The sequence below is a fragment of the Vicugna pacos genome, chromosome 30 (assembly GCF_048564905.1).
Source record: "Vicugna pacos chromosome 30, VicPac4, whole genome shotgun sequence".
NCBI lineage: Eukaryota > Metazoa > Chordata > Mammalia > Artiodactyla > Camelidae > Vicugna > Vicugna pacos.
The window spans coordinates 23517642-23540404 of NC_133016.1; the positions used below are offsets into that span (position 1 = coordinate 23517642).

The window sequence follows — 22763 nt, forward strand, 5'->3', positions numbered from 1 at the left end:
TTTGGATGAAGTAGAAAATACAGCTTTATTTCTCTGCCAGGTAAAAGAGGTCACAGCAGGCTGATGCCTCCAAGACTGTGAACCCGCTGGGGAGAGAAGGTAGGGGGTTTATACTAAGAGTTCAAGGGGCAGCACTGGTTTCCATAGAGATCACAGACAGGGTAACAATGTGTTGCAAAGTTGTCCTTGTTTTTGTGGATGCAGCAGCCCCCTCTCTTCTACTGGGTACGATGCGCACCTCCAGCTTTGGAACTCTTTTCTAATATTCCTGTGCCTCAAGCAAAGGTGCTTGGGAAAGGGGTCTGTGGAAAAGTGCTCCAGAGAAACACCTGTGCAGTTTAAAGTCAGGCTGATAGATGCTTCTGGCATTTTAGGCAGGCTGAGGCCTAAGACCTCTTGCTGCAGTGTGTGCACAGGCTGGGACAAGAGAATACAAAGAAACCAGGAGGGGCTAAAAATAACTGCCGGCATGCACAGTTAGGGTGAGTTACCAACAAGATGCACAAAACACTCAGCTGCTGTCTCTGAGGTCTGGAGAACAAAATAAGGGGGGTGGGCAGATCAGTGGAGTTCCCTCTCCCTTTCCAGCCCAATCCTGGTCAGCAAAAGCAGGAGAAAACCCTTTAAATTATTATAGAGTTAGGCAGTTACAAATAGCATATGTTCACAGATGACAGTACGGTTCTACTTGGTCACAGTTATCCTGTTCTCAAAATGCACTTCAAATAAAGTTATGGCAGAGGAAATGGTGAGGGTGAAACAGTGGAAGCCAGGCATGCTTCAGTGTCAGAAGCAGCCCCTGTGTCCAAGACTGAAGGGTCCTCAGAGCACCCCTCTCCACCTCCTCGCTCACCTTTAGTCTGCAAATCAAAACGTTTGGGGTTTGTCCCCTGATGCACACCTCAGATTTGTTCCATGTGATACTCTGTTGTGAAAGTGTATGTCAATGACTCGGTGAGCCTGTCTGCCCAACTGGGTCTCTCAATAACAGAAATGTATTCTCTCACAGTTCTGGAGGCTGGAAGGCCAAGGTCAAGGTGTCGGCAGGTTTGGTTTCTTCTGAAGCCTCTCTCCTTGGCTTGCGGGTGGCTGCCTTCTGGCTGTGTCCTCACGTGGCTTTTCTTCTCTGTACCTGCATCCCTGTACATTCAAACGTCTCCTGTTACAAGGATACCAGTCAAATTAGATGGAGGCTCACCCTAACAGACTCATTTTAATCACCTCTTTAAAGGTCCTGTCTCCAAATGCAGTCACATTCTGAGGGACTGGGGAGCGCGGGTTGAGGCTTCAACATACAAATTTGGGGCGGGGTGGGAGGCACAATTCAGCCCGTAACGATTTCTTACAGCGTATTTTGTTAGTGGGTTTGGGGGTGAAATGTCAGTGTACCTAAAAAAGGTTGTCTAACAAATGATATAACTTTTTAAGAGCTATTATGGTAAAAAGTCATTCACAGGCTACTTGGTATCAGATGCAGGTCTGTGTATGTATCTTTATTAGAACTTGCATAGAATATGTTCACAAAATGGTTATAACTGCATCAAGAAAACATAGTGGGTGTCTGGGGACAGTCAGGAGGGTTCACTGTGCACTCTGTTGTATCATTTTAATTTTGTTCCCCAATGTATTAAAACGTATTCTAATAAGGGAATAAAATACTTATTTTAAGACAAGGATGGACTTAAATCCTCTATAACACAGGGACCTGTCTGTCATATTCTCTGCTGGTACCCCTAGCATCACAGAGCCTGGTGCACAGGAGGCCTGCAGTAAGGGTATTGAAAGAACAAATGAATGAATTCCTCTTCTAGTGTCTGGATGCAGGGACCCCGGCCGGCAGCCCCAGTGACCCTCTCCATTTTTCCCCTCTGGTTTGCAGACGGCAGCAGAGACCCCCAGGAGGGAACAAACCCCAGCAGCATGGTGACCACCAGCCGGGCAGTGCCAAACACAACAGGGACCACCAGAAATCCTACCAGGGGGGCTCGGTGCCCCACCCCTCAGGGAGGGCCACTCATCACGGCTACAGCCAGAACCGGCGCTGGCACCACAGCAACATGAAGCATCCACCTGGCGACAAGGGGGAGGCAGGCGCCCACCGCAATGCTAAAGAGACCGTGGCCATGGAGAGCCCCAAACTCGAGGATGCCCTGGGGGACACCGGGCACAGCAGCCTCGAGCGCTCCTGCAGCCCCGATGCCCTGGCCCCAGCGGTTTCCGAGAGGCTGCCCCTGCTGCCGCCAGGGGTTCTGGAAGCCGAGACAAAGCGTAAAGACAGTGTTATTCCCGAGCGCAGCGGGGAGCGGCCCAAAATTACCCTGCTCCAGTCTTCCAAAGACAGGCTGCGGCGAAGGCTGAAAGAAAAGGTACCGGTAATTGAATTTTCCTTGTTCTCTGGCATCAGGGAGGACAGTGCGAGGTAGGTGGGCTCGGGTTTGCGGGCCTGGGGAACCCTGTGGAGGGAAGGGAAGGAATCACACGGGGACCCAGCACACATGGTCACCACTGCTTTAGGGACCCCCAGCCACCAGAGGGCAGGCCTGTGGCCAGTTCTGCATGTGAATCCCCTCCAGTACATTCTACCCCCTAAGAGGCCCAGGTGGATGCTTGGTACCAGCCCCCAGCCTGAGAGGGGAGGGGAAGAAGAGGCGTGTGCCTCGGAGTGATGGGAGGCATGCAGGGAAAGCCTGGTTCTTCCCTCCAGCATTGTCTGGGGTCAGATACTGCCCTGTTTGTGCTAAAGGGCATCTGGGGACAACACAGAGCCTCTAAGAGTGCTTCTCCCAGAGGTGAGTACTGGCCAGGCTGCACTCCCTGCCAGGGTCCAGAGCAAAGGTGAGTTGGGCAGAGTGTGAGCAGGCTGACCTCATCTTTGCCACTAACCCCCTCCATCAACCAGCTGCTCTGCGAGGGGTCCAAGGGACAACATTTAAGGAGGCACTCACTCTCAGCATCAAACAGGGGCCAATCCTGCACTGGCATAGCCCTGAGAATGAGGGCCTCCTTAAATTTTGCTCCCTAGGAGCCTCTTATTCCTCACCCTACTCCTGGCCCTGGTCTCTAGAGCCTGGTTCACAAATTAAGGAAGAGATGCCCCAAGCCTCCGGAGAAGGGCGGGGGCTCTGTCCCTGGCAGCATTAAGTCCACCTGCTCACACTAGCGCCCTGTCCCCAGCCAGGGGTGCAGGTAAGATCACCTGGGAGAGGAACTGCTCCCAAGAAAGGCCAACTTGCCCCCAGCTTTCCTCCGTGGAGTCCTCCTTCTGGGACTTGCGCGGAGCTCAAAATTCCAGGCTTCTCTCCAGCCTCTCTCTACGGCCTTCTCTCCTCCTCCTTCCGTCCCCAAGGCCAGGCCCAGGTCCACACTCACGCAGGAGAAGGCAGGTCAGACCTCTTCCCTGATCAGTTCTTGAAGCTGACATGTTGCTCCTGGCATCCTTCAGGGCCCTGAGCCCCCACCACCATTCCCAGTGAGGCAGGCAGCTGAGAGGTCCTGGAGGAAAGCCTCATTCATTCCCTTACATCCCGAAGGTGGGAGCCTGGGAGAGGTTCCCAAGTGATGACCAGTGTGTGGTCTTTGCCTGAAATCCTTCCAGGACAGATTGCTGCAGCCCAGCCAGGGAGAGAGGATTGTTAACTAAGTTCTCTCCGGTTCTATTAAATGTAACCTCAGTGCCACTAAGGGGAAATGACACCGGCTTTAGAGTCTAGTAAACCAGCTCAGTCCTCACTCTGCCTTTGACTGGCTCAGTGGCCAAGCCAATCACCAACTTCTCTGAGCCCCAGTTCACCCATCTGTAAAATGGGTCTAATGCTACCCACCTTGAATATGCTAGCCACCTTGGAGACGGACTGAAGATCAAATGTCATAACCTGTGTGAAGACCCTCAGTGGGTGGTTATACTACAAACAGACCACTGTTCCTGCCCTGGGGTCCACATGGTTGGGGTGGGGCGAGCAGGAGGAGGCAGAGCAGATAAGGTCGAGCCATAGCACCTGTATTTCGGCTTCACGGACTCCCAGACCAGGAGGACATGGGCTTAGGCACTGGCAGAGCTCAGGGTAACCTCTCGACTATCTAATCTAACCTCCTCGTGTTACCAGGGAGGAAACTTAGGCCCAGAGAATGAAACCACTTCCCACAGCCGTCCAGCTAGAGACAGACAGCAGGTTCCGGAACTCCGGTCCGAGCCTCCCAGCCCAGGAGCCTCTCTTTGTTGAGGACAGAAGGGCAAACATGGGCCCTCACCATATGTCCCCGCCCCTGCCCCGCCCGCCTGCTCTCACATCCCGGCAGTTAAGTCACTCTTGCTCTTGGCCACCGATCCACTGTGTTTGAATAAATACCTTTGAGACGATCTGATACCCATTTTCTTTCTCCTCCAGCCCAGGTCTGGTCCCAATTGTAGTGAAACCTCTTAAGGGTGTCGGGTATTTTTTGTGAAATTTCCCTCCCAGACGAGCCAGTTCTCTGAGTGTCCTTGAGTGGCACACTGGAGAATTCCTTTGTGTGTTGTACTTGTTGTGAGAAGCCAGCGCAATCTCCATAGGACACAATGCCCACAGGGATCCCTGTACCCCAAGAACATGATGGTCCTTGGGCCGAGGGAGCCGAGGACCTACAGGACAAGGCAGCCTCTCCACGGGCACCGTTAGCAACACAGCAGGGGATGCCACCCCCTTCCTGACCTCATCTTCCTACGCTTGTTTTCTCTTTGGCCCAGTGTTTTACCTGGTACTTTATCTCACCTTTTACAAGCCCCATGAAATCGCTTGTAGATTGAGACATTTGATGGACAAATAGACAGACAAAGCCAGTGTGTATGAGAATCCTGGGTAAGAAGTGTATCTCACAAGGATCCACCCAGGATGCCCCAGGGACCAAGAAAAAGGTCAACAGAGAGCCTGGAGCCTGAGGGTTCTTGGTGGAGTTCGGCATTCCTTGGGGGATCAGACCTCATGTTCTAGAAAGTGGGGGCAGGTCCTTTCTGGGGGTGGCAGCCCTCCCTCCACTGGCCGCCCCTCCGCAGAAGCCTGGGTTCCCCTCAGGCGCCACTCGGCGTGTCTCCCATGCCCCCAGGATGAAGTGGCCGAGGAGACCACCAACCCTCAGCAGAACAAGATGGACAAGTTGATTGAGATCCTGAACAGCATGCGGAACAACAGCAGCGACGTGGATGCCAAGCTCACCACCTTCATGGAGGAGGCCCAGAACTCGACCAACTCCGAGGAGATGCTGGGGGAGATCGTCCGCACCATCTACCAGAAGGCTGTGTCCGACCGCAGCTTCGCCTTCACTGCGGCCAAGCTCTGCGACAAGATGGCGCTCTTCATGGTGGAGGGGACCAAGTTCCGGAGCCTGCTCCTCAACATGCTTCAGGTAACAGGCGCCGACAGCTGCGCCGCCCGCCTGCCCGCCGCTGGGTTATTACTAGAGAGAAGGCTGCAGATCCTGACCACACTTGAACTTTTCCCGAGTTCCACCCTTGCCCGATTAATTATAGAAAATAAAAAGGCACTCAAGGGGCAAGGGCTGAGTGGCCGGATTTGTGTGTGTTTGTGTGAGTGCTCCATGGTTACAATGGACCAATATAATTTTATAGGTGCTTCATGTTTAACCAGCCTTTCCCTCTTTCTATTTCCATGATAAGAGGGCTGGCTTTTGTCTTAACCAGGCTCTGTGCTTTGACCTCTCCGTGTCCCAGCAGACGCACTCTTGCTGTGGATTTCTTGTTTTAACTCTTCCTCTTCCCCAGGACCACCCCCCCAGGCCCTGCAGGTGGTGTGTTGGTTGTAGTTGCAGGTGGTGTCGAGATGGGTCTGAGCAGAAGGCGTGAGGGCTTTGAGTAGGAAAGCTTTGGTCTGTCTGCCGTTGCGCTGGGGTTCCTGAAACCACTCTTAGGGCCAAGGGGAAGCATGGAGATCGAAGACCATCTTGTTCCTTGGTGCCTTTGCACTCAAAATCCTTCCACCCTCAGAGAGCTTAATTCCGTCCCTCCTCGTTCCTCCCTTCGCGGGTGCCGGCGTCCAGCGATGGTTTTACTGGGGTATGTCATGGGCATGGACGTGGACGTGGGCACTTTGGCCAAGCCCAGCTCTGTTTGACATCACAGGTGGGGAGCTGGGGGCCAGTACCTGCTCTTCTGTCATGGGTGGTAGCATGTGGACTGGTGGTCCCAGAACTGGTTGGCGTCAGGGAGAGGTAGCAGGTGCACAGCGTGGCAGTCATGCCAGGCCCTGGGACTATCCTTGGAGACTCTTGGCTGGGGAAAAGTCATCTGTACCTTAAACTAGTTGAGATATGAATTGAGTTCCAGCCCAGTTAAGGTAAATTAGTAGCTTGAAAGTTCTGGAAGTAGAATGACTGATCCGGGAGAGATCACCTGCTAGTCTGTCTTAACAAGGGTGATCATACAATGGGTCATGAACCACGACACTTCTGAGAGTCAGAGGGCCTCTGTTCATAGTCAGGCCTAGACCCTGGTGTGAACCAGGGTATATGGTCACTCTGGTCTTAGCCACCGGGTTCAAAGTCTGCTGTCTCTTCCCTGAGACCAGGGAGGGAGGAGCCCCCTCCGCAGGCTGCCCATGGGCTCCATCCCCACCGTCCTCTCCTCTTCCCAGGGAGACCGCTCACTGCAACCTGATCCTTGCTGGCCAGCCCGGGCTGCTTCTGTCCAGCTCCAGGCCCTGATCAGGTTCCCATTCCTGGATCGCCCACGCTCCCCGGTGACGAATTCCCGCATTACCTGAGGGATTTGCACATTGGGCATGTTCCTCGCGGGCCGGAATGTCCTCGGAGAGTGTGGAGGGTGACGGTGGGGAGCAGCCTGTCTGCCACGTACCACCAGGCACCAGGGAGTCCGGGACGGATCGGCCTTTGGCCTGGGCTTTTGTCAAGAGAAGGGCTAGGATAGGGCAAGACTTCTAGACAGTGGCTGCCAGCTCCAAGCAACCTCGCCAGGACCGGTGGCGGACAGTCACACAGGGCGTGGGGTGGGATGCACCCAGCCTGGAAGGGCAACTGGCTGTAGGGGCTGCCCAAGATCCTGCCCGGCTCAGGCCTCTCTTCCAATGACCTGTGGTTAGAGTAGTCTTGCCCACAGTGTCCGGCAGAGCATCAGTCCTGGGAAACGCTCGGCCACAAACGGAGCTCCATGGCCCATGCACCCGCCTCTCCATTAGCCACAAAGTGGGCTGGCTGAGGCCGGCAGGAAGGGGAGCTGCTTGGCTGCATCGAACGCAGTGAAGTGCCCGTTGTGTCCCCCAGCTAATGACTTCTTGTGGAATTAGTGTGCTGAGACACACGGTTTGGCAAACACGAGTGCAGGGAAGAGCACTAAATGAAAGTCAGGAAACAGGGCTTCTCAGCCTGGTGTGGCCGTCAGCTGGAGCCTGGGCTCTGCAGCTCCTGCCAGGAGAGTGCTCGGCTGCTCGACACTCGTCAGTGGACCTGATGGGCCTGCACTCCTGGAGATAAGTCAGGGGCCTCGGAGAGGGGCGTGATGTGCCCACCTGAGCTGCTGCTTCTCTTATTCTCTCCTGGCCCTGCTATTGGCATGAAACAGTCCTGAGTCCCCCTAATCCTCAGAAACCTGCTTACCCCATTCCAGGGCTCAGGGCTCAGTGATAGGTCTGTCATGTGTGACGGGCTTTGGGGGCCAGCCCAAGAGACCCACTGCATCTCTGGGGCAGAGGGGAACTGTCACTTCCTATCTGCCATTTGTCTGGGTGGAGCGTTTGTGGGTCGGATATTTAGAAACCTGAGTGTCCCCTAGGCCCCGCCTTTCATCCCCCGCAGCCCAGCTTAAGAGTAAGAGGGATCCCATTGAAGGATATAACCAGAGGGCTGGAGCTGGACACTCAGGCCTCCTAGGTCGCTGTTCAAGGTCCTTTGGCTCCCTTAGAAGGCAGGCTGGATGTGCTGGCGTGAGGCTGCCCTGAGGTCCTTTGTAGACCCCCAGTTAGGAGGCCCAGAGGAAGCCAACACCACACGTCTGCCGGGGCCTCCTCAGGCCCTGCTCCTCTGCAGCTGAGGAGTTGGCGGGTTGGAGTAGGCTTTCCAGGCAGCAGAATGCATGACCCCTCAACACCCCAGACCCACAAGGTTCCAGAGAAGAGAGCAGTGAGCACAGCTCAGCTTCTGACCCACAGGGATGGCTGTTTTCACCTGCTATTATTTTCTGGCAAACCTGATTTTTATCCCTTTCCTGGCAGACAGTCCCGGGAGCAGCCTTCAGAGCCTCCCCCCTCCCCCCGCCCCCACATTCTCCCTCTGAGGTTCACACTCAGCTCCATCCACTCAAGGCCCACTGCCTCTGGATCCCCAGCCAGCCCCTGATTCAGTTTGGCAGCCTCTGAGACGCCCCTCACATGGCCAGGTTTCGCCGCTGCCTCCACGTATAAGTCCTGAGGCCCGACTTAGTGATGCTGGCTGCAGCGCGGACGGGGTGTGAAGTGCCCTTTGAACACAGCTCCCAGCAGCTGTCTTTGGATGTTGCCCTCCTTGGCCAACACCGCTTTCACTGCCTCGGCTTCGGCGGTGGGAGCGGCAGCACGGGAGGAGAGGGGCCGGTTCTGCTGTTGGTGGTCACTCTTAAGCACAGTGTGAGGGCTGCTTGCCAAGCTGGGATGCAGCCTCCATGGAGAGGGAGGTGGGCCCAGGGGGAGGTCAAAGGACCTTTAACCCTTCCCAGCCAGACTCAGCATTGTCATCCCAAGAAACCTAGAAGCATTGACCTGTGAGCCATAACAATGCCAAGACTTTGCCGTCTTGTCACCAATCCCACAGTTCAAAATCGTCTTCAAGCTTTACATCTAAACTGAGTCTTTTTGCCCTAAATGTGGTCATTTTCTTGGTAGTGTTCTTGTAAATAAAATTTTACTTATTAAACAGACATTTCTTAAATGTCTGTTACATGCCAGGCGTGTAGTCTTCATGACATCAGTGCTTCTCAAACCTGAATGTGTGTTTGAAACACATGGCATTTCATTTAAACACAGGTTCTGCTTCAGGAGATCTGGGTGGAACCTGAGATGCTGCATTTCTAACACGCTCCCAGGTGCTGGTGCTGCCGGCTCTGGGCCACACTTTGAGTAGTCAGACATTGGATGGCTGATGGGTCATAGGTGATGGGCCAGTTTCATAGACAGGCTGACTGAGGCACATTCTTTTACTGATGTGAGGTCAGAAGTGGTGGTCCATCCTGAGAGTATTGAGTTCCAGCCACCAGATTTTCTTTAGGATGGTGGTTCTCAGCCTAGCTGTCCATTAGAATCTCACTGGGAAACGATTTTAAAATATACCAGCGCAGGGGCTCTCCCCCAGACCAACTGGATTAGACCCTCCAGGGATGGGCCTGGGCATACTTTTTAAAAAGACTTTCTGGCTAATTATATGGTGCAGTAGGTTGAGCACAACTGCTAGGAAGATACTCCAGAGATGCCCCACTGTGCCGCCGTTGTCACTTATGAACCAGCTGACCCTGCCTTTCACCCCATTAATCAGCCAAGAAGTGGGTACCAGGTCCTGGACTCTCTGCTGAGTGATGTGGGGGATTCCGAGCCTGAGCTGGTCGGAGAACAGCAAAGCAAGCGAGACCTTCCCTTCACCTTGCCCGACCTCAGTTTCCCCTCTGTGCAGTCAGGAGGGTGGGCTGGACCATCTCAGCAGACCTTCCTCATGCACCTTGCTGTTCTGAGATTTCCCCTCAGACACCTCCACACTAACTGAGTCAGCCAGGTGGGGGCCAGAGCTGCCTCTCCTCTTCCACTGGCCCCATTTCTCTCTGCTCTCAACTTCTTTCCCCGGATCCTTTTCCTTTTTCTTGGCCTCAGCCATTGGTCAGAGCAGCTATCACATGTTTAAGGGAAAGGGCTTCACTCTCAACCCACGTTGCCAGGCTGGGCCCCCCGCAAAGCTGAGGAGGTGATTCGTTTCCCTGCCCAGCCTGCCTCACCCCACCCCTTCCCACTCTGCTCCCAGCTGCATGTTTGCAGGGTCCGACACCCACCAGAGTATGTGAACTGATGGATTCTGACTTGCAGGAGAATGTGGGCTGCCCACGGCCCCTGGGTTACAGAAGTCACTAAAACTCTGCCTTGATCCTCTCCAGGGAATTGTGCAGCGGTGGGAGGGAAGGGGGCTCTGGTTTCACAGAGAGGTGAAGAATGAGCGTGCCTCTTTTTATGGGACCTTTGGAATGACAGGAATTGGAGGCCTGAGCCCCCTCCGCCCAGCGCTGCCCCGTCACCACCCGGGCCTTCCACTTGGGCTCAGGGAGTGCTCCTCTGCCGAGATATGCTTGGGTAGAATAAGTTCAAGCCCTCCTCTGTTGAAATGTGTGTGCCCTGTTTAGCCGAGAGGTGTCTGCATCTGAGCTATGCAGAGCAAAGTATTATTAGAGCAGGCATCAGTGTGTCTGTAACTGAACCCAACTCTCCCTAGCAACCGTTGTCAACAACACATCTAACAGAAGGAGGCAATACCTTTTTTTGATAAAAAAAAAAAACAAAAAAACCTCATTTCACCAAGTCGTAAACACAGCAGGGCTGTTGTGAAAAGACAAAGCAAAATCAGAATCTGGCATGTGACCAGGTTTCAAAATAAATTGGTCTCTGCCAGCACCTTCTAGAAGACAGCCTCTTAAGAAGCTGACCTGGAGCTAGAAAATGGATAAACCTGTCAGAGTTTCTAGCTGGGTCACCATTAAGCAACTGTCTGGAGCTTTTGATACACAGAAACTCAGTCAAGTGCTGACAGGGGGTCCACTGTTGGGGCTGGTGGTGGGGGGGTGGCCTCTGGGAGTGATTTTAACTGTGGGTTTTGGCCCCAGAAGGGGCACTCGTGATTTTCTGGTCTGGCTGCCCCATCAGTGAATCAAAATACAAGCTACATCTCCAGGGCTGGTATGGCCTGCCCACCCCACTCCTACCCCGTCTCTCCCATCCCTGCCCCATCCTGGCCCCGCGTTTGCAGCTTGGTCACAGGGACTGGGTTATTCCTCTGATTCTGCTCATAAAAGGGAACCTCCTTCCCTCTGGCTGTCTCAGGGTCTCAGGACAATCAAAAGGTGTCCCTCTTTACCCAAAGTTTGGAGTTCCTAACCCCAGTCTTCTGCAGAGGGAGGGAGGAGAGGGACACACATTGGTTCTTGGGGTTCTAACCAGCTCTAAGTTGTAAGTTCCTCGAGGAGCAGGAATCCTGGTTATGTGATCAATCATGACTTGTATTAGGCGCTCAGCAAGAGTCTGTGGAGGGGGGGACGGAGCCCCAGTCTTAGGTGCTGGTGCTCCCTGCTGTGAGATAGGCTTCTCAGTTCTTCTGGGCACCTTCGTGCGTGTGAACGTGGAGATTCTCTCTCCGAGGTAGGTTCCAGGGCAGGGATCATTCTCCACATTCACAGATGAGGATGGTGGCTTCATGAGGCTACAAGTCTTACACAAAGTCATGGGGCTGAATGGGGGTGGTCAGTCCAGCACCCCAAGCTCTTGGCTCCCATGCCACTCGCCAGGTAGGGTGGAAGGGTTGGAAAGTTGGAAAAGTCAGGGACCTGTCTCATGACGCTATCGGTGGGGATTTCAAAGTCCATCCTCCTGGAAGAATCCCACTGTGTTTCCAGTGGTCTCTGAGTCTCAGGCATTCCAGGCCAGTGGGGGACTGAGGGTGTCCGAGGAAACACCTCCATGGCTCCATCTCTTTACCCAGATGAACCATATAGCTGTCCTTCTGAGGCTGGCTCTCCCCTCGCATCCTCTCCCTCAGCTCGGAGCTCCACCTTCCCTTCTGCATGCCCACCACTGAGCCGATGTGCACTCCAGGCATGTAAACTAATTTTACTGTTGGCCCAAGCCAGGCATACCCAGGGATAGAAGCACATTGTTCTGTGCATTCCAGAGCCTGAGCAAAGCCCTGGGCTGTACCCACCCGGAGCTCCCCTCCACTGGTTGCTAGAAGTCAAGAGGGGAGGCAGTAAAGGGCTAGCAGGCAGTACAGACAACTCTCCCGTGCGCAGATTGCAGAGGGTGATTTTGGAGGCCCACAAAGATCTCTTTTTCTAAAACATGTTGCCCCATGGGCACCTTGCGAGTCGTCGGTTCCCATGCTGAAAACCGTGCCCTGCAAGGGCCAGGCAGAGCTGGCCCACACATTTCCTGACGGTGGGCACCACACGCTGTGACACAGGACCTTGACCTGCATAAGGGTCTGTGGCAGACGCAGCTACCCGGCCAGGGACAGCGATGCCTGGCCGGTACCCAGGCTCTTAGCCCACCCGACCAGAACCAGAGCCAGAGGGAGGCCTGTGCCTCCTGCCAAACTTGTTGCCCCCACTTGCTTTGGAATGAGTGCGTTTCACCTTCTTCCGATCCTTATGTCTCTGTCTTATTGAGCACCTGCTGTGTACCGTGCTCCATGGCAGAGCCCATGTGTGTCATCTCTGTTAATCTGCCCTCCTCTCTTGTCTCATCTCCCAGTTTGTGCTGGTGTGGGCACTGTCCCAAATCTAAATGTTTTATTCAAGGACCCAGCTACGATGTCTCAAGTCAGGTTTTCCTGACTTGGTTGGGGCACGGTGGCTTCCAAAAGTGCTAAATCTAAGGCCCCTTCTAGAACTCTGGAATGCCCCTTGGACAGAAGCAGCCTGTGACTTGAACAGGAAAAAAAAAAAAGAAAGCATTTTCATTTCTTAATCTGAAAATAAACAGAGGGAAGAAAAGGCCAGCTCCGGAAGGAGCCCAGGACAGCAGCCTGCCAGTCAAGTTCTACTGTCCGAGGCTGTGTCCCCAGGTGTCCTGGGGGCAAAGACTGTGTCCATGTCATCTTTGTGTCCCCCACCATGCTCACACATAGCAGGTATTCAGCAAGCATCAGACTGCTGCTTGCAGGAGCTGCAGCCCGTGGGGATGAAGGTGCATTTGTGGGCAGGTGCCGGGGCGACAGGAGAAGGGACGGCTCTGTGTCCTGCTCCCTCCTGCCTCTGGGCAGGGAGCTTTACCCGGGTCAGGAACTGTTTCACCATCACCCGTGTCCCTTGCCAGGCCGTGTCCTCTTCCCTGCACACCCTCACCTCCCACCCCGGCTTCATTTTCCCTGCTAAATCCCCTGATAGAACTTGGCCAGGCGCTCCCCTGTCTGAGGCTGCCACGCCAAGGCAGGCGCTGCAGATAAGTGGGTTATCGGAGAAGGCAGCTCGGGTGTCCCGGGCCCCAGAGGGTCACCCCTGGCTGGCTGGCAGCTCCCCTCCCAGCACCTCCTCCTCCCCGCTCCGCAGAGCCAGGCCAGCAGGAGACAGCAGTTCCTTTCCCGCAGCTCAGCAAGTGGCCGGCCCCCAGCCGCCTCCGGGAATCCGAGCTATGCTAAGCCGCTCCAGATCGCCGCATCGCTGCCCTGCCCGGGCACGGCCGGCCCAGACAGGGCGCCTCTACCTGCCGCGGCCGCCGCTGGAAAGCTGGCACCGCCTGGGCGGATGGAAAAAAATCTCCCTGCGGGTTATGTAACTGCTCACCGCCCTCTCCCTGGCTCCCTAGGGAGGCTCCCAGCCTCCCCAGAGGGAGAGCGGTGGCCCCTGGTCAGGGAGGGGACACAGAGGGTCATTTTTTGAAAGGGGCGCAAATAGTCTTGAGCGATTGCCTGAGATCCTTCTCTGGACCCAAGGTCCTCAATGCCCCCAAGGAGACTGTTGTTCCCTGTAAGTGCTCGCTGAGCCCGGAGGCCTGCCTAAGACACTCGACTGGCAGAGTGAGAAAGACTCAGGAGAGCTGGACTCGTGGGAGACATGAAGGAGATGGGGGGCATTGCTGCCTTGTTTGGTTTGGTTTGGTTTTTTTAAATTTGTTTTATTTTTTAATTGCAGAAAGTTATATGCAACATGGAAGTTACCATCTGAACCATGTTTAAATGCGTAGCTCGGTGGCACTAGGCACAGCCACAGCATTGCACCCACCCCTGCAGAACCCTCTCATCGTCCCGAACAGAAGCCCGGTAGTCACCAAAGAGTAACTCCCAGCCCTGCTACACGCCCACTCCCCCTTCTGTCTCTGTGAACTCGCGCTCTGTGCTCTATGCTCACCACAGTATAAGTGGAATCGTATAGCTGTCCTTTTGTGTTTGGCTTATTTCCCTTAGCATCATAGCATCATGGCTTCCAGGTTCTTTCCTGTGGTAGCACATGTCAGAATTTCTTTCCTTTTCATGGCTGAATAATATTCCATTGTGTGGATTTTACCACATTTTGTCTATCCCTCCATCCATCCATCATAGATGGACACTTGGGTTGTTTCACCTTTGGGCTATTGTGAATAATGCCACTATGAACATGCCACATACAAGTATCTGAACCCCTGCTTTCAATTATTTGGGAGATACACCTAGCAGTAGAATTGCTGGATTTTATGAAAATTCTACATATAACTTTTTAGGAACTGCCAAAGTGTTTTCTGGAAGTTCGTTTTTGATGGGGGAACTGAAATGACCCCAGACCCAGGTGAGGGACAGTGAGGACACTGCCTTACCTAGAATCCAGGGTGCAGGTAGAGAGTTGGAGGAAGTATGTAAGATGGGAAAAAAAAGGGTTTGGACTTTATGAAGTAGAACCAGGGAGCCATTGTTGGTTCTTGAGCTGTGGCATCCTGAGATTAATTAAAAATCAGTACAGTACACACCTGCAGGATCTGTAGATGATCCACCCAACCCATTCATAGTGTAGATAGAGGTGGAGGCCCAGGAAGGTTGACAAAAGCCCTGCTTCAGGAAGATGTGGATGCTGGGCTATATGCTGTCAGTCATGCTTCGAAATCTATTTTACAGAGGACTGGGGTTTTAGGTAACCATAGTCATCTGTTTTGTGAAGAGAGCACACACAGATTGAAGCCTGCCCCTCAAAGATCCATGCAGCAGTGGCAGGCCACATTCCCCCCTTCTCCCAGGACGTGCTTCCACCTTGGTACATGGAACAGCAGCGTTCAGCCACCCACCCCCTACAATCCAGAGGCTGGAAACTGGGGTTGCTATGAGGAGGGCGATGGACTGGCATGAGAGATGTACTCATGGACCTCTGCTCCCCTTCCTTCTGCGGGTGCCACAACAGGCTCCAAGAGCTACGAGAAAAAGTCAGTGGGCACCTTTGAACTGAGGCTTCGCAGCCGACGGCACACGGCCTGGGTTGCAAAGTAGGCACCAAGCCCATGGCCTGCTGGCAACCTGGGGGGAGAGTGAACAGGGCTCTCCCCATGTGCCTTTCGCCCTGTCCCGCGGCCCCCTCCACACTGCCGTGTGCTCCTCTCCCCCTCCTTTCGCCCGTACCTCTGTGCACTGGCTGTGCTCTGGATGCCTGGCATCAATCACAGCGACTGATTAGAAGTTAGTGCGTGTGGGGGGTGGGGGAATGGAAGGAGGATGACAGGACAACTTTTTAAAGAGCCAGCAAGAATGCCACACTTGTCTCGAACTCACTGCTTTCAGGGTGGCCGGGCTCTGTCTCCCCTAGGTAAAGAAGAGGTCCCTTTAAGCAGACAGCCTCCCAGCTGCCCTCCAGATGGCCACTAAGAGGTCACCAGGCATCCCGGGGCGCAGAGTGTGATGCAAGGGAGCAAGTGGGCTGCATCTGTGCCTCGGTTACCCCGCAGGCGATTATCATCATGTGAACAATCCAAACTCGTCTTACTCCCAGTTGCTAATTTCTTCTTACCTCTAGACCTTTCCCTGTTTGGTGGCATGTCTATCCAGGAGAGGTAGTGACCCTCCACCAGGAAGCAGGGGCTGGACTGTGTGGCCCCTTGAGGTCGTCTTCCAGCCCAGGAGCTCTTGCTGTAGCCTGAGAACCATCAGCATACAGAACTTGCCCTTGGGACTCGAAGTTCAGGATCAGGGCTCCCTGGGCACCCACAGGGTCTCCATTCCCTGCTGCCTCGTACTTGGTGTTCCGAGTCTTCAGGGAAAGACGGTGGCAGCCCCTGCTGGTCTCACCTCACCCACAGTTCCAGCCGGCAGTGCGGGGAGAGGTTGGGCTGTCCCCTGTGGGGGATCAGACTGTGACATTCAGGGAACCACTTTGACCCTTTGGTGGCCTTCCAGGTCCCAGTTCACAGAGGGGGAAAAAAGTTTCAGGCCACTCAGAAATGTGGAGACAGATATGCCCTGCCAAGAACAGTGCCCCCTGGGATAGCTGCCCAGCCCTCCCCCTTACGGAAGCCCCTTGCCCCCCAAATCATCCCACTCCTGACAGTGCCCAGCTAGGAGCAAGCATGCTCCGGAGAAGCTGTGCCACCGTGGGTGTGCACGCCCAGATCATTCCCATCCAGACCACTAAGCAGAGGGCCCGAGGGCCACCACACTGCCGCGTAGGGCCCCCACCTCCCAGCTGGGCCACCGAGCAGGGGCAGTACCGAAGGAGGGAGAAGCTTCGGTGGTATCCGGGGACGGCTGGGCTCCAGCTCCAGCTTATGATGATCTGTCTATAATTGGAGTAAGTGCATTCTGGAGCAGCTGCATATAAATTGGAGCTCCACATACTGGACTCCCACCTACCATTGACCCCATTAGATGACAGTCATTGCATTACTCTGGGTGTTGGAAAAAGTCTGATTAGAATAGTATCTCTAACATAGGGCTGGTAGCAGAGGCACCTGGAATTCAGCCTGCAGGCCCCAGAGACACACTCCTGATGACACCCTGCTGTGTGATATAAGAATTATTGACGGAGCCCGGAGTCCGACACCTACCTTCTAACCTGGTTCTGGCACGCCAGCTGGCAACGGGGGGCAGATCTCACAGTCTGGCCACTTACTGTTCCATTAAATGGGGTAAAAATACCTGTCTCCTCCCCACTGCTGACCCCACTGACATGATCATTGTTAAAATCCACTGAAACACATATTTTGTCTGTGCCTTCTTAAGGCTCCTCCCCCAAGAAGAATTTCTGAATTTCACAAAAGGATATTTTTCCTTTTGCCCTTGATGAATCCCATTTGTTCAAGGTTCCTAGGAGAGGGCCAGCAAAAACCTTCTTCCACAAGCCCAGGGGCCCCCAAGTCATGCTAGGTTTGGGGGTTCAGATGGAGCACTGGGGACAGCCCTGGGATCCAGCCACAAGGACAGCTCTCACAGGGGCCCTGGGACTGGTGTTGAGGCCCTGTTAAGTCCCAGGAAAGCAGGGGCCACTGGCCTCTACCGGATACTTAGAGGCCTGCTGGTGGGGCCAGGCCAGCTCAACCAGAGAACAGTTTAGGAAAATCAGAGGAAGGGGCAAGCCCTTTAAGTGCTAGCAGCTGGAGAAGGTGTCCTGGAGGAGGCAACATGAAAGAAGAGGAAGGATTGGGTGGAGAAAGAGCTAAAGCAAAGGCTTGTGAGTGGGAGGAGCCTGGAGAGGGGCACGATTTTGCAGGAGAGCGTGGTGGGATGAGATAAGTCGCACACTGCCAGCCTGGCCGAGGGTGTCCGGGCAGTAGCTGGGGGCTCTGAGAGTGTCGGCAAGCCCCAGTGTGCTGTGGCCCATTCATCTGCTGGCACTTGCTTCTCACCATTGCAGGCCAAGACTGTTCTAATCCAGAACTAAAACTTCTACCTTAAGATCATGGAAGTCCCTGCCAGCCTTGGCCCTCAGTCATTCTTGAAAGGTAGGCAGGGAGGGGCACTGCGTCTGAGCCCCCGGCCAGCCCGCTGAGGGGCTCCAGACACTGGGGTTTCACCGAGGCAGATAGTGTGGGGCCTGGCGTTCGAGGCCAGGAGACCCCCTGCCTCCCCTCCCTGACCAGTTCATGCCTCTCGGGAGAAGGGAAGTTCCAGATGCCCACCTCGAGTGGCCCACTCAGCCCCTCTTTATGGGTCAGCTGCTTCCCAGAGCCATGTGGAGGTGGGTGCCCACACACTTATCCACACACAGTCTGCAGTGCTGGTGACGTCGTATTGCCCCTTCCTCCCGCGGCAGCCATGTAGTCTGCCGGGAACCAGAAGCAGGGCTCCGTGTGATGCCTGGGGCCGGGCAGGTTCACAAAGCAACACTCACAGCATTTACTTCCCCCTCTCTGCAGAAGCCCCATCCCTCCTCCCCCAGCACATTTTTTTCTGGCCTGCCTCAAGGGGTACAGCAGGAGACAGGAAGTCTGAAGCCAGCATCTTGCCTGGCCCGGGGCCTCAGTGTCCTCATGTGGTCCAGGGGTGTGGTGCGACTCCCCACTGGGCAGCAGGGCTCTTGGCTCCTCCTGTTCTGCTCTCACAGCCCCTCGGGCGCCTTGGGCTTGTGAAGGTCATGTGCGGGTCCAGGACTGGGAGAGCCTGGGAAACATTTGAGGTCCCTCTCAGCTCTTTGTTATTCTAAGGCAGACATTCTGGGCATACAGACAGTGCCTGTCAATTGCCATCTGCTGTCAAATGGTGGGTTGACACTCCTGGCCAGGAGGGGTCCTACTCCTGGCCACTCCTCACTATCCTCCTGGTTGGGTGTGTGGAGTCTGTACCAGCCTCACGGGCAGAGCAGCCTGCAGGGGGCGCGAGCGCTCAAGGCCAGCCTCACCTGCCTGCAAGCCCCTCCCAGCCCAACCCAGCATCTTGGCAGCCTCCATGTGGTCCCACAGGGATAATTTAAGCCATATAATGGTGACTTTGCCACAAAGCCACCCTCCAGTATTGGAAGATTGGAAGTTTCCGGCCCCTGTAGGGCCCCAGCCCTGAGAACCAGAAACCTCAGTTTTGGGGTCCCTTCCAGACCTCTAGGGCAGGCCAGCCTGGTGCTCATTCCCCCAGTGTCTGAAGGTTCCCAACTGTCAGGTGTTTGGCTGAGAGCACTGTTTCCTCCTCTCTTTCAGTAGGGCAGTCACTCTGCAGGCATTTATTGTGCCCTGGCTGTGTGCAGGCGCTGCACCCCAAGTTCTCATTAGATTTGCAAGGTGGGCATTAATTGTCCCAGTCTACACATGGGTAGAGAAAGTGCCAGGAAGCTTAAGAAACACGCCTGAAGTCACACAGCCAGTCAGTGACAGAGGTGGAACTGGACCCCAGCCTCCCGGTGCCCAGTACCCTCTGCCTCCTCAGAACCTGGGTGTCTCTGTTGGTCGGAAGGGCATTTGTGTTGGGGGTGGGGCAGGGCCAGGTAGAAGGTAGACGGCAGGTGGTGGGGAGACGAGATAAGAAGCAGATGCCTTTTCGATGACGTGGTCAGGGCCTCCTCCCCCGCAGGCTGAACAGTGGCCATTTGACCTCCCCATTGTTGTCTTATGGGTGAAAGAATCAGGAGACAGTTTCCAGACCAGAGCTCAGAGGGCACCTGGGATCTGCTGCTCCCTGCCTGTCACAGTAGAGCCAGGGGGCAGGGGTGTCCTTCTCCACCAAGCTGTCCCTGGCTGGCCTCGGCTTCTCCGCTGTGGCCGTCCCACCCACTGGTTTCCAGCCCATCACCCTCATGATTTATGAAAAAAGACAAAGAGAACACAGTTCAGTTTGATTTGGTCCCCTTGGCGGCCCCAGGGGGTGGAGACTGCAGCTCTGGGTTACAGTGGGTCCTGGTGAATGGTGCCCTGCGCACGTGGGCACACCCGTGAGCGCCCCTCTGTTCCCAGCCCTGCGGTCGGGTACAGGCTGAGTCTCCTATGTCCTGTCATAGCCACAGGAGCCCCAGAGAAGCAGATCGTGTCTCACATGAGGCTTCATGCCTCTGTCACATGTCTAGGCCAGAGGAGGGGGCGGCAGCATCTTTAACTGGTCCCTTCCTCACTGCCCGCCGAGCCTGAGAGGGCAGGAAGAGGAGAACGCGCACCTGTATGCTACCTTGTTTCTAACGCTCTAAATTATTAAGGAGTGAGGACCCTGGGGTGTGAGCCGAGGCAGCTGGTTGCTCAGTCCCGAAGGAGCCCTTCTAAGGTTTCCTCGGCACCCAGCCCAGAGTGCCACCCCGGAGAAGGAGCCACGCTGTGCAAAGCCTCCTTCGCCACTGCTGCTGTGCCTTGCCTTTTTTTTTAAACTCCCCCCATACGGCTTGATTTATTATGACTCCTATGCATTTCAGCAGCGGCGGCTTCATTTCAGAACTGGGTTAAGTAGCCCAGGGTTCAGAACGGAAAAGGTCAGAAGGGGGGCCGCGGGAAGGCGAGGGACACTTAATACAGCGCGTTCCCACGCGTGCCTTTGTGGCCCAGGGTTCATGTGCATCCTCCCCCTGCAAGCGTGGTGCCGCCACGCAGACATCGTGGCTCCTCTGACTTACGAAAGAGAAGTTCAAAAACATGGTGTGTTGGCACGTTGCACCAGCTCCCCCGTGCTTCCTCTCCCTCCAGCCCCCACCGAAGACAGAGGAGAGCTGGTTGGAATGAGAGCACCACAGGCACAGCATGGCCAGAGGTCAGTTGAGCTTAAGAAGCATCTATTGAGCACCCTCTGTGTACGCAGGGGCAGATTGCTGGGGTGAGGCTTGAGGGAAAGGAGTGCCAAGAGGCTCAGAGCTCCCATTTGTCACTTCCCTCTGTCCCCCGGCCCTTTCTCTTATCCCACCTTTCCTGGCTGGCACGCTTTCATGCACTCAGACCAGACGGTGTAGGTTTACGAGGACCCCCGTCCCTGCCTTCTAGGAGCTTCTGGCTCTGCGAGCCCCCTCCTTGTTGTCAGGCGCCACATGACCCCAGAGGGCTTGCTTGCAACAGCCTGTTCCCTGGACTTTGTGTTTTCCCCGTCTGCTCTACCCTCCCAGCGCCTCCTGGCTCTGGCCCCAGCGCCAGCCCCTGTCTGCCCCTGCAAACACAAGTCAGCTGTGTGTGCAGACAAAGCCATGCGTCGCAGTGGGGGCCGGGCCTGCAGAAGGGACATTTCCAGGGAACTCTGGGGGCGGCGGCTGGGAGGGCAGAGGCGACTGTCTGATAGCAGGGACTCGGCGTCACCGTCTAGGGGACTTGGCCAGGCCCCAGGGGCCAGTGGCTGTGGGTGGTGACTGGGAGAGGCAGCCAGGCTGGAAGAAATCTGCTGTGTGAGAAGTGTAGGAAGCGGGCTGGAGCGGAGAGATAACAGCCCGGCCTCTGTGTGTCTGTGTGCGTCTGCGTCTGCCGGCAAGGGTGGCTGGAGCCAGGCGGTCTGAGGCCGTATCTAGTGAGATTTTTGTCCTGGGTTGTGAAAGTGACCTATGGAGCCAGCAGCAGGGTTCAGGGCCTGGGAGAGAAGACATGTGGCCCTGCCCTCCCCTCCCCCTTGTCTTGTGTTCCTGTCAGTGTTCCTCCGTCCCTCTTGCCAAGAGTAGGAGAGGGGGAGGGGTGTAGCCAGAGGGAACATTCTTGGTGCAGTGCAAATAGTTCAAGGCCTGGGTTCCAGTCTCGATTGTATCAGCAATTTGACGTACGAACTTGGATACGTCCCTTCATATTTCTGGCTCTCAGTCTTGTCGGCTGTAAAATGGGGATTATTTATATCTGTTCCGCACATCGTGCAGGGTAGTTAGAAAGCTCTTATGAAATAAGGACGTGAAAATAGTCTGTAAATTGTAAAGTGCCACATAAATTAAAGGAGTTGGATGGTAAGACTGCTCTGTGAAAGCTGGGGATGCTGGAGGAAGACCGGGCTAGAGGAACCTGGTGCGGAGCCGCAGGGAAGAGAGGGGCTAGGGGGAAGGGGGGCGGAGGAAGGGGGCAGGGACTGTAGGTCATGGCCTCCCCAAGAGTGGACCCCATGAGAAGCAGACCTGGGGTGGGAAGGGGGTAGCAGAGGCTCCATGTGGTAGAGGTGTTGGTCACAGATCTGTCAAGTAGAAGGTGGCCTGTGCTGGGCACATGGTTCCCCTAGGAGACAGGGAGAGGGGTGATGCCCTCACCACCAGGGCTCAGGGCACTTGCCTGGCCTGGAGATTGTGAAGGGACGAGGGGGATCTTTGCTTTCCTTTCCTAACCGCCACTGCCCACGGAAGCCAGGTTACCGGGCCCCCTCACCCCCTCCCCACCCTGACCTGGAAATCAGCCATCTCTGGTGTGGAAAGTGCAAGGAGCTGCCGGGGCTGGCAGGGCTGCTAGGCTGACAGAAGCTGAGCTATTTAAAGCGTGCAGCGCCCCGGGGGCATGAACACCACCCACCCCCAAGGCCCTCTCAGCGTTCAACTTTCCCCACCTTGGCCCGGATCCCAGGCCCTCGGAACACCCAAAGGGCCACAGGTCAGATGCCAGGGGCTCTGGGAAGCTGCAGGCTGGCTGGGGAGGGTGGCTCCACCTCACCTCGGGCATGGGCTCCCTCCCTGGGGCCTCTGGGCTGAGCTGGCAGGGCCACACAGACTGCTTGGCTCCCTGTGCCTTATAAAGGGGGCCGGGGACGCGAGGGGAGCTTAGAGGAGGAATGCCCGGCGCCTGTGGCCCCAGGGCAGCTGCTGCCGCCCCCCCCCCCACACTCCGTTGGCTAACACGCTACCTGATTTGGGGAACCAGAGCCAGCTGGGGACAGGACTGGGAAGCGGGGAGCTTTTCTGGGTACACCCTCCTTCCCTACCCGGCCGCCTTCCCAGCACACCCCAGATGACAAAGGGTTCCCTGCTGTTTTCCCAGTTGACTTGTACCTGCCCTGTGTCCTAACCCCTTAGCGAGTGCTGCGCGGTGCTGCCCCTGCTCTCCCAGGTCTGAAAGGCCAGTCAGTGCCTCAGCTGGAAGAGGGTCTGGAAGGAGGCCCGTCAGACACAAGGACCGCACAGGTCCCTGCACGCGGACCCGCTGAGAGGGCCTTAGCTCAGCGCCTCCTGGGCGCCTGGTCTACCCGGTGAGCGGCACCAGCGTGCTTTATGGATGGTGTGATTTGGGCAGCTGCCAGCTGCC

At 55.5% G+C, this 22763-nt stretch overlaps 1 protein-coding gene across 7 annotated transcripts in view; it reads left to right on the forward strand.

Moving 5' to 3' along the window:
• CTIF (cap binding complex dependent translation initiation factor) overlaps positions 1-22763 on the forward strand; it is a 282212-nt gene that overhangs the window by 190688 nt on the left and 68761 nt on the right. For 5 of the 7 annotated variants that reach the window (XM_072952320.1, XM_072952326.1, XM_072952324.1 and 2 more), the window contains 2 exons: positions 1880-2372; positions 5080-5379. In XM_072952320.1, the coding sequence (XP_072808421.1) occupies positions 1880-2372; positions 5080-5379 (793 nt within the window). The remainder of the gene's footprint in view (positions 1-1879; positions 2373-5079; positions 5380-22763) is intronic. The other 2 variants (XM_072952323.1, XM_072952325.1) reach the window with 1 other exon arrangement.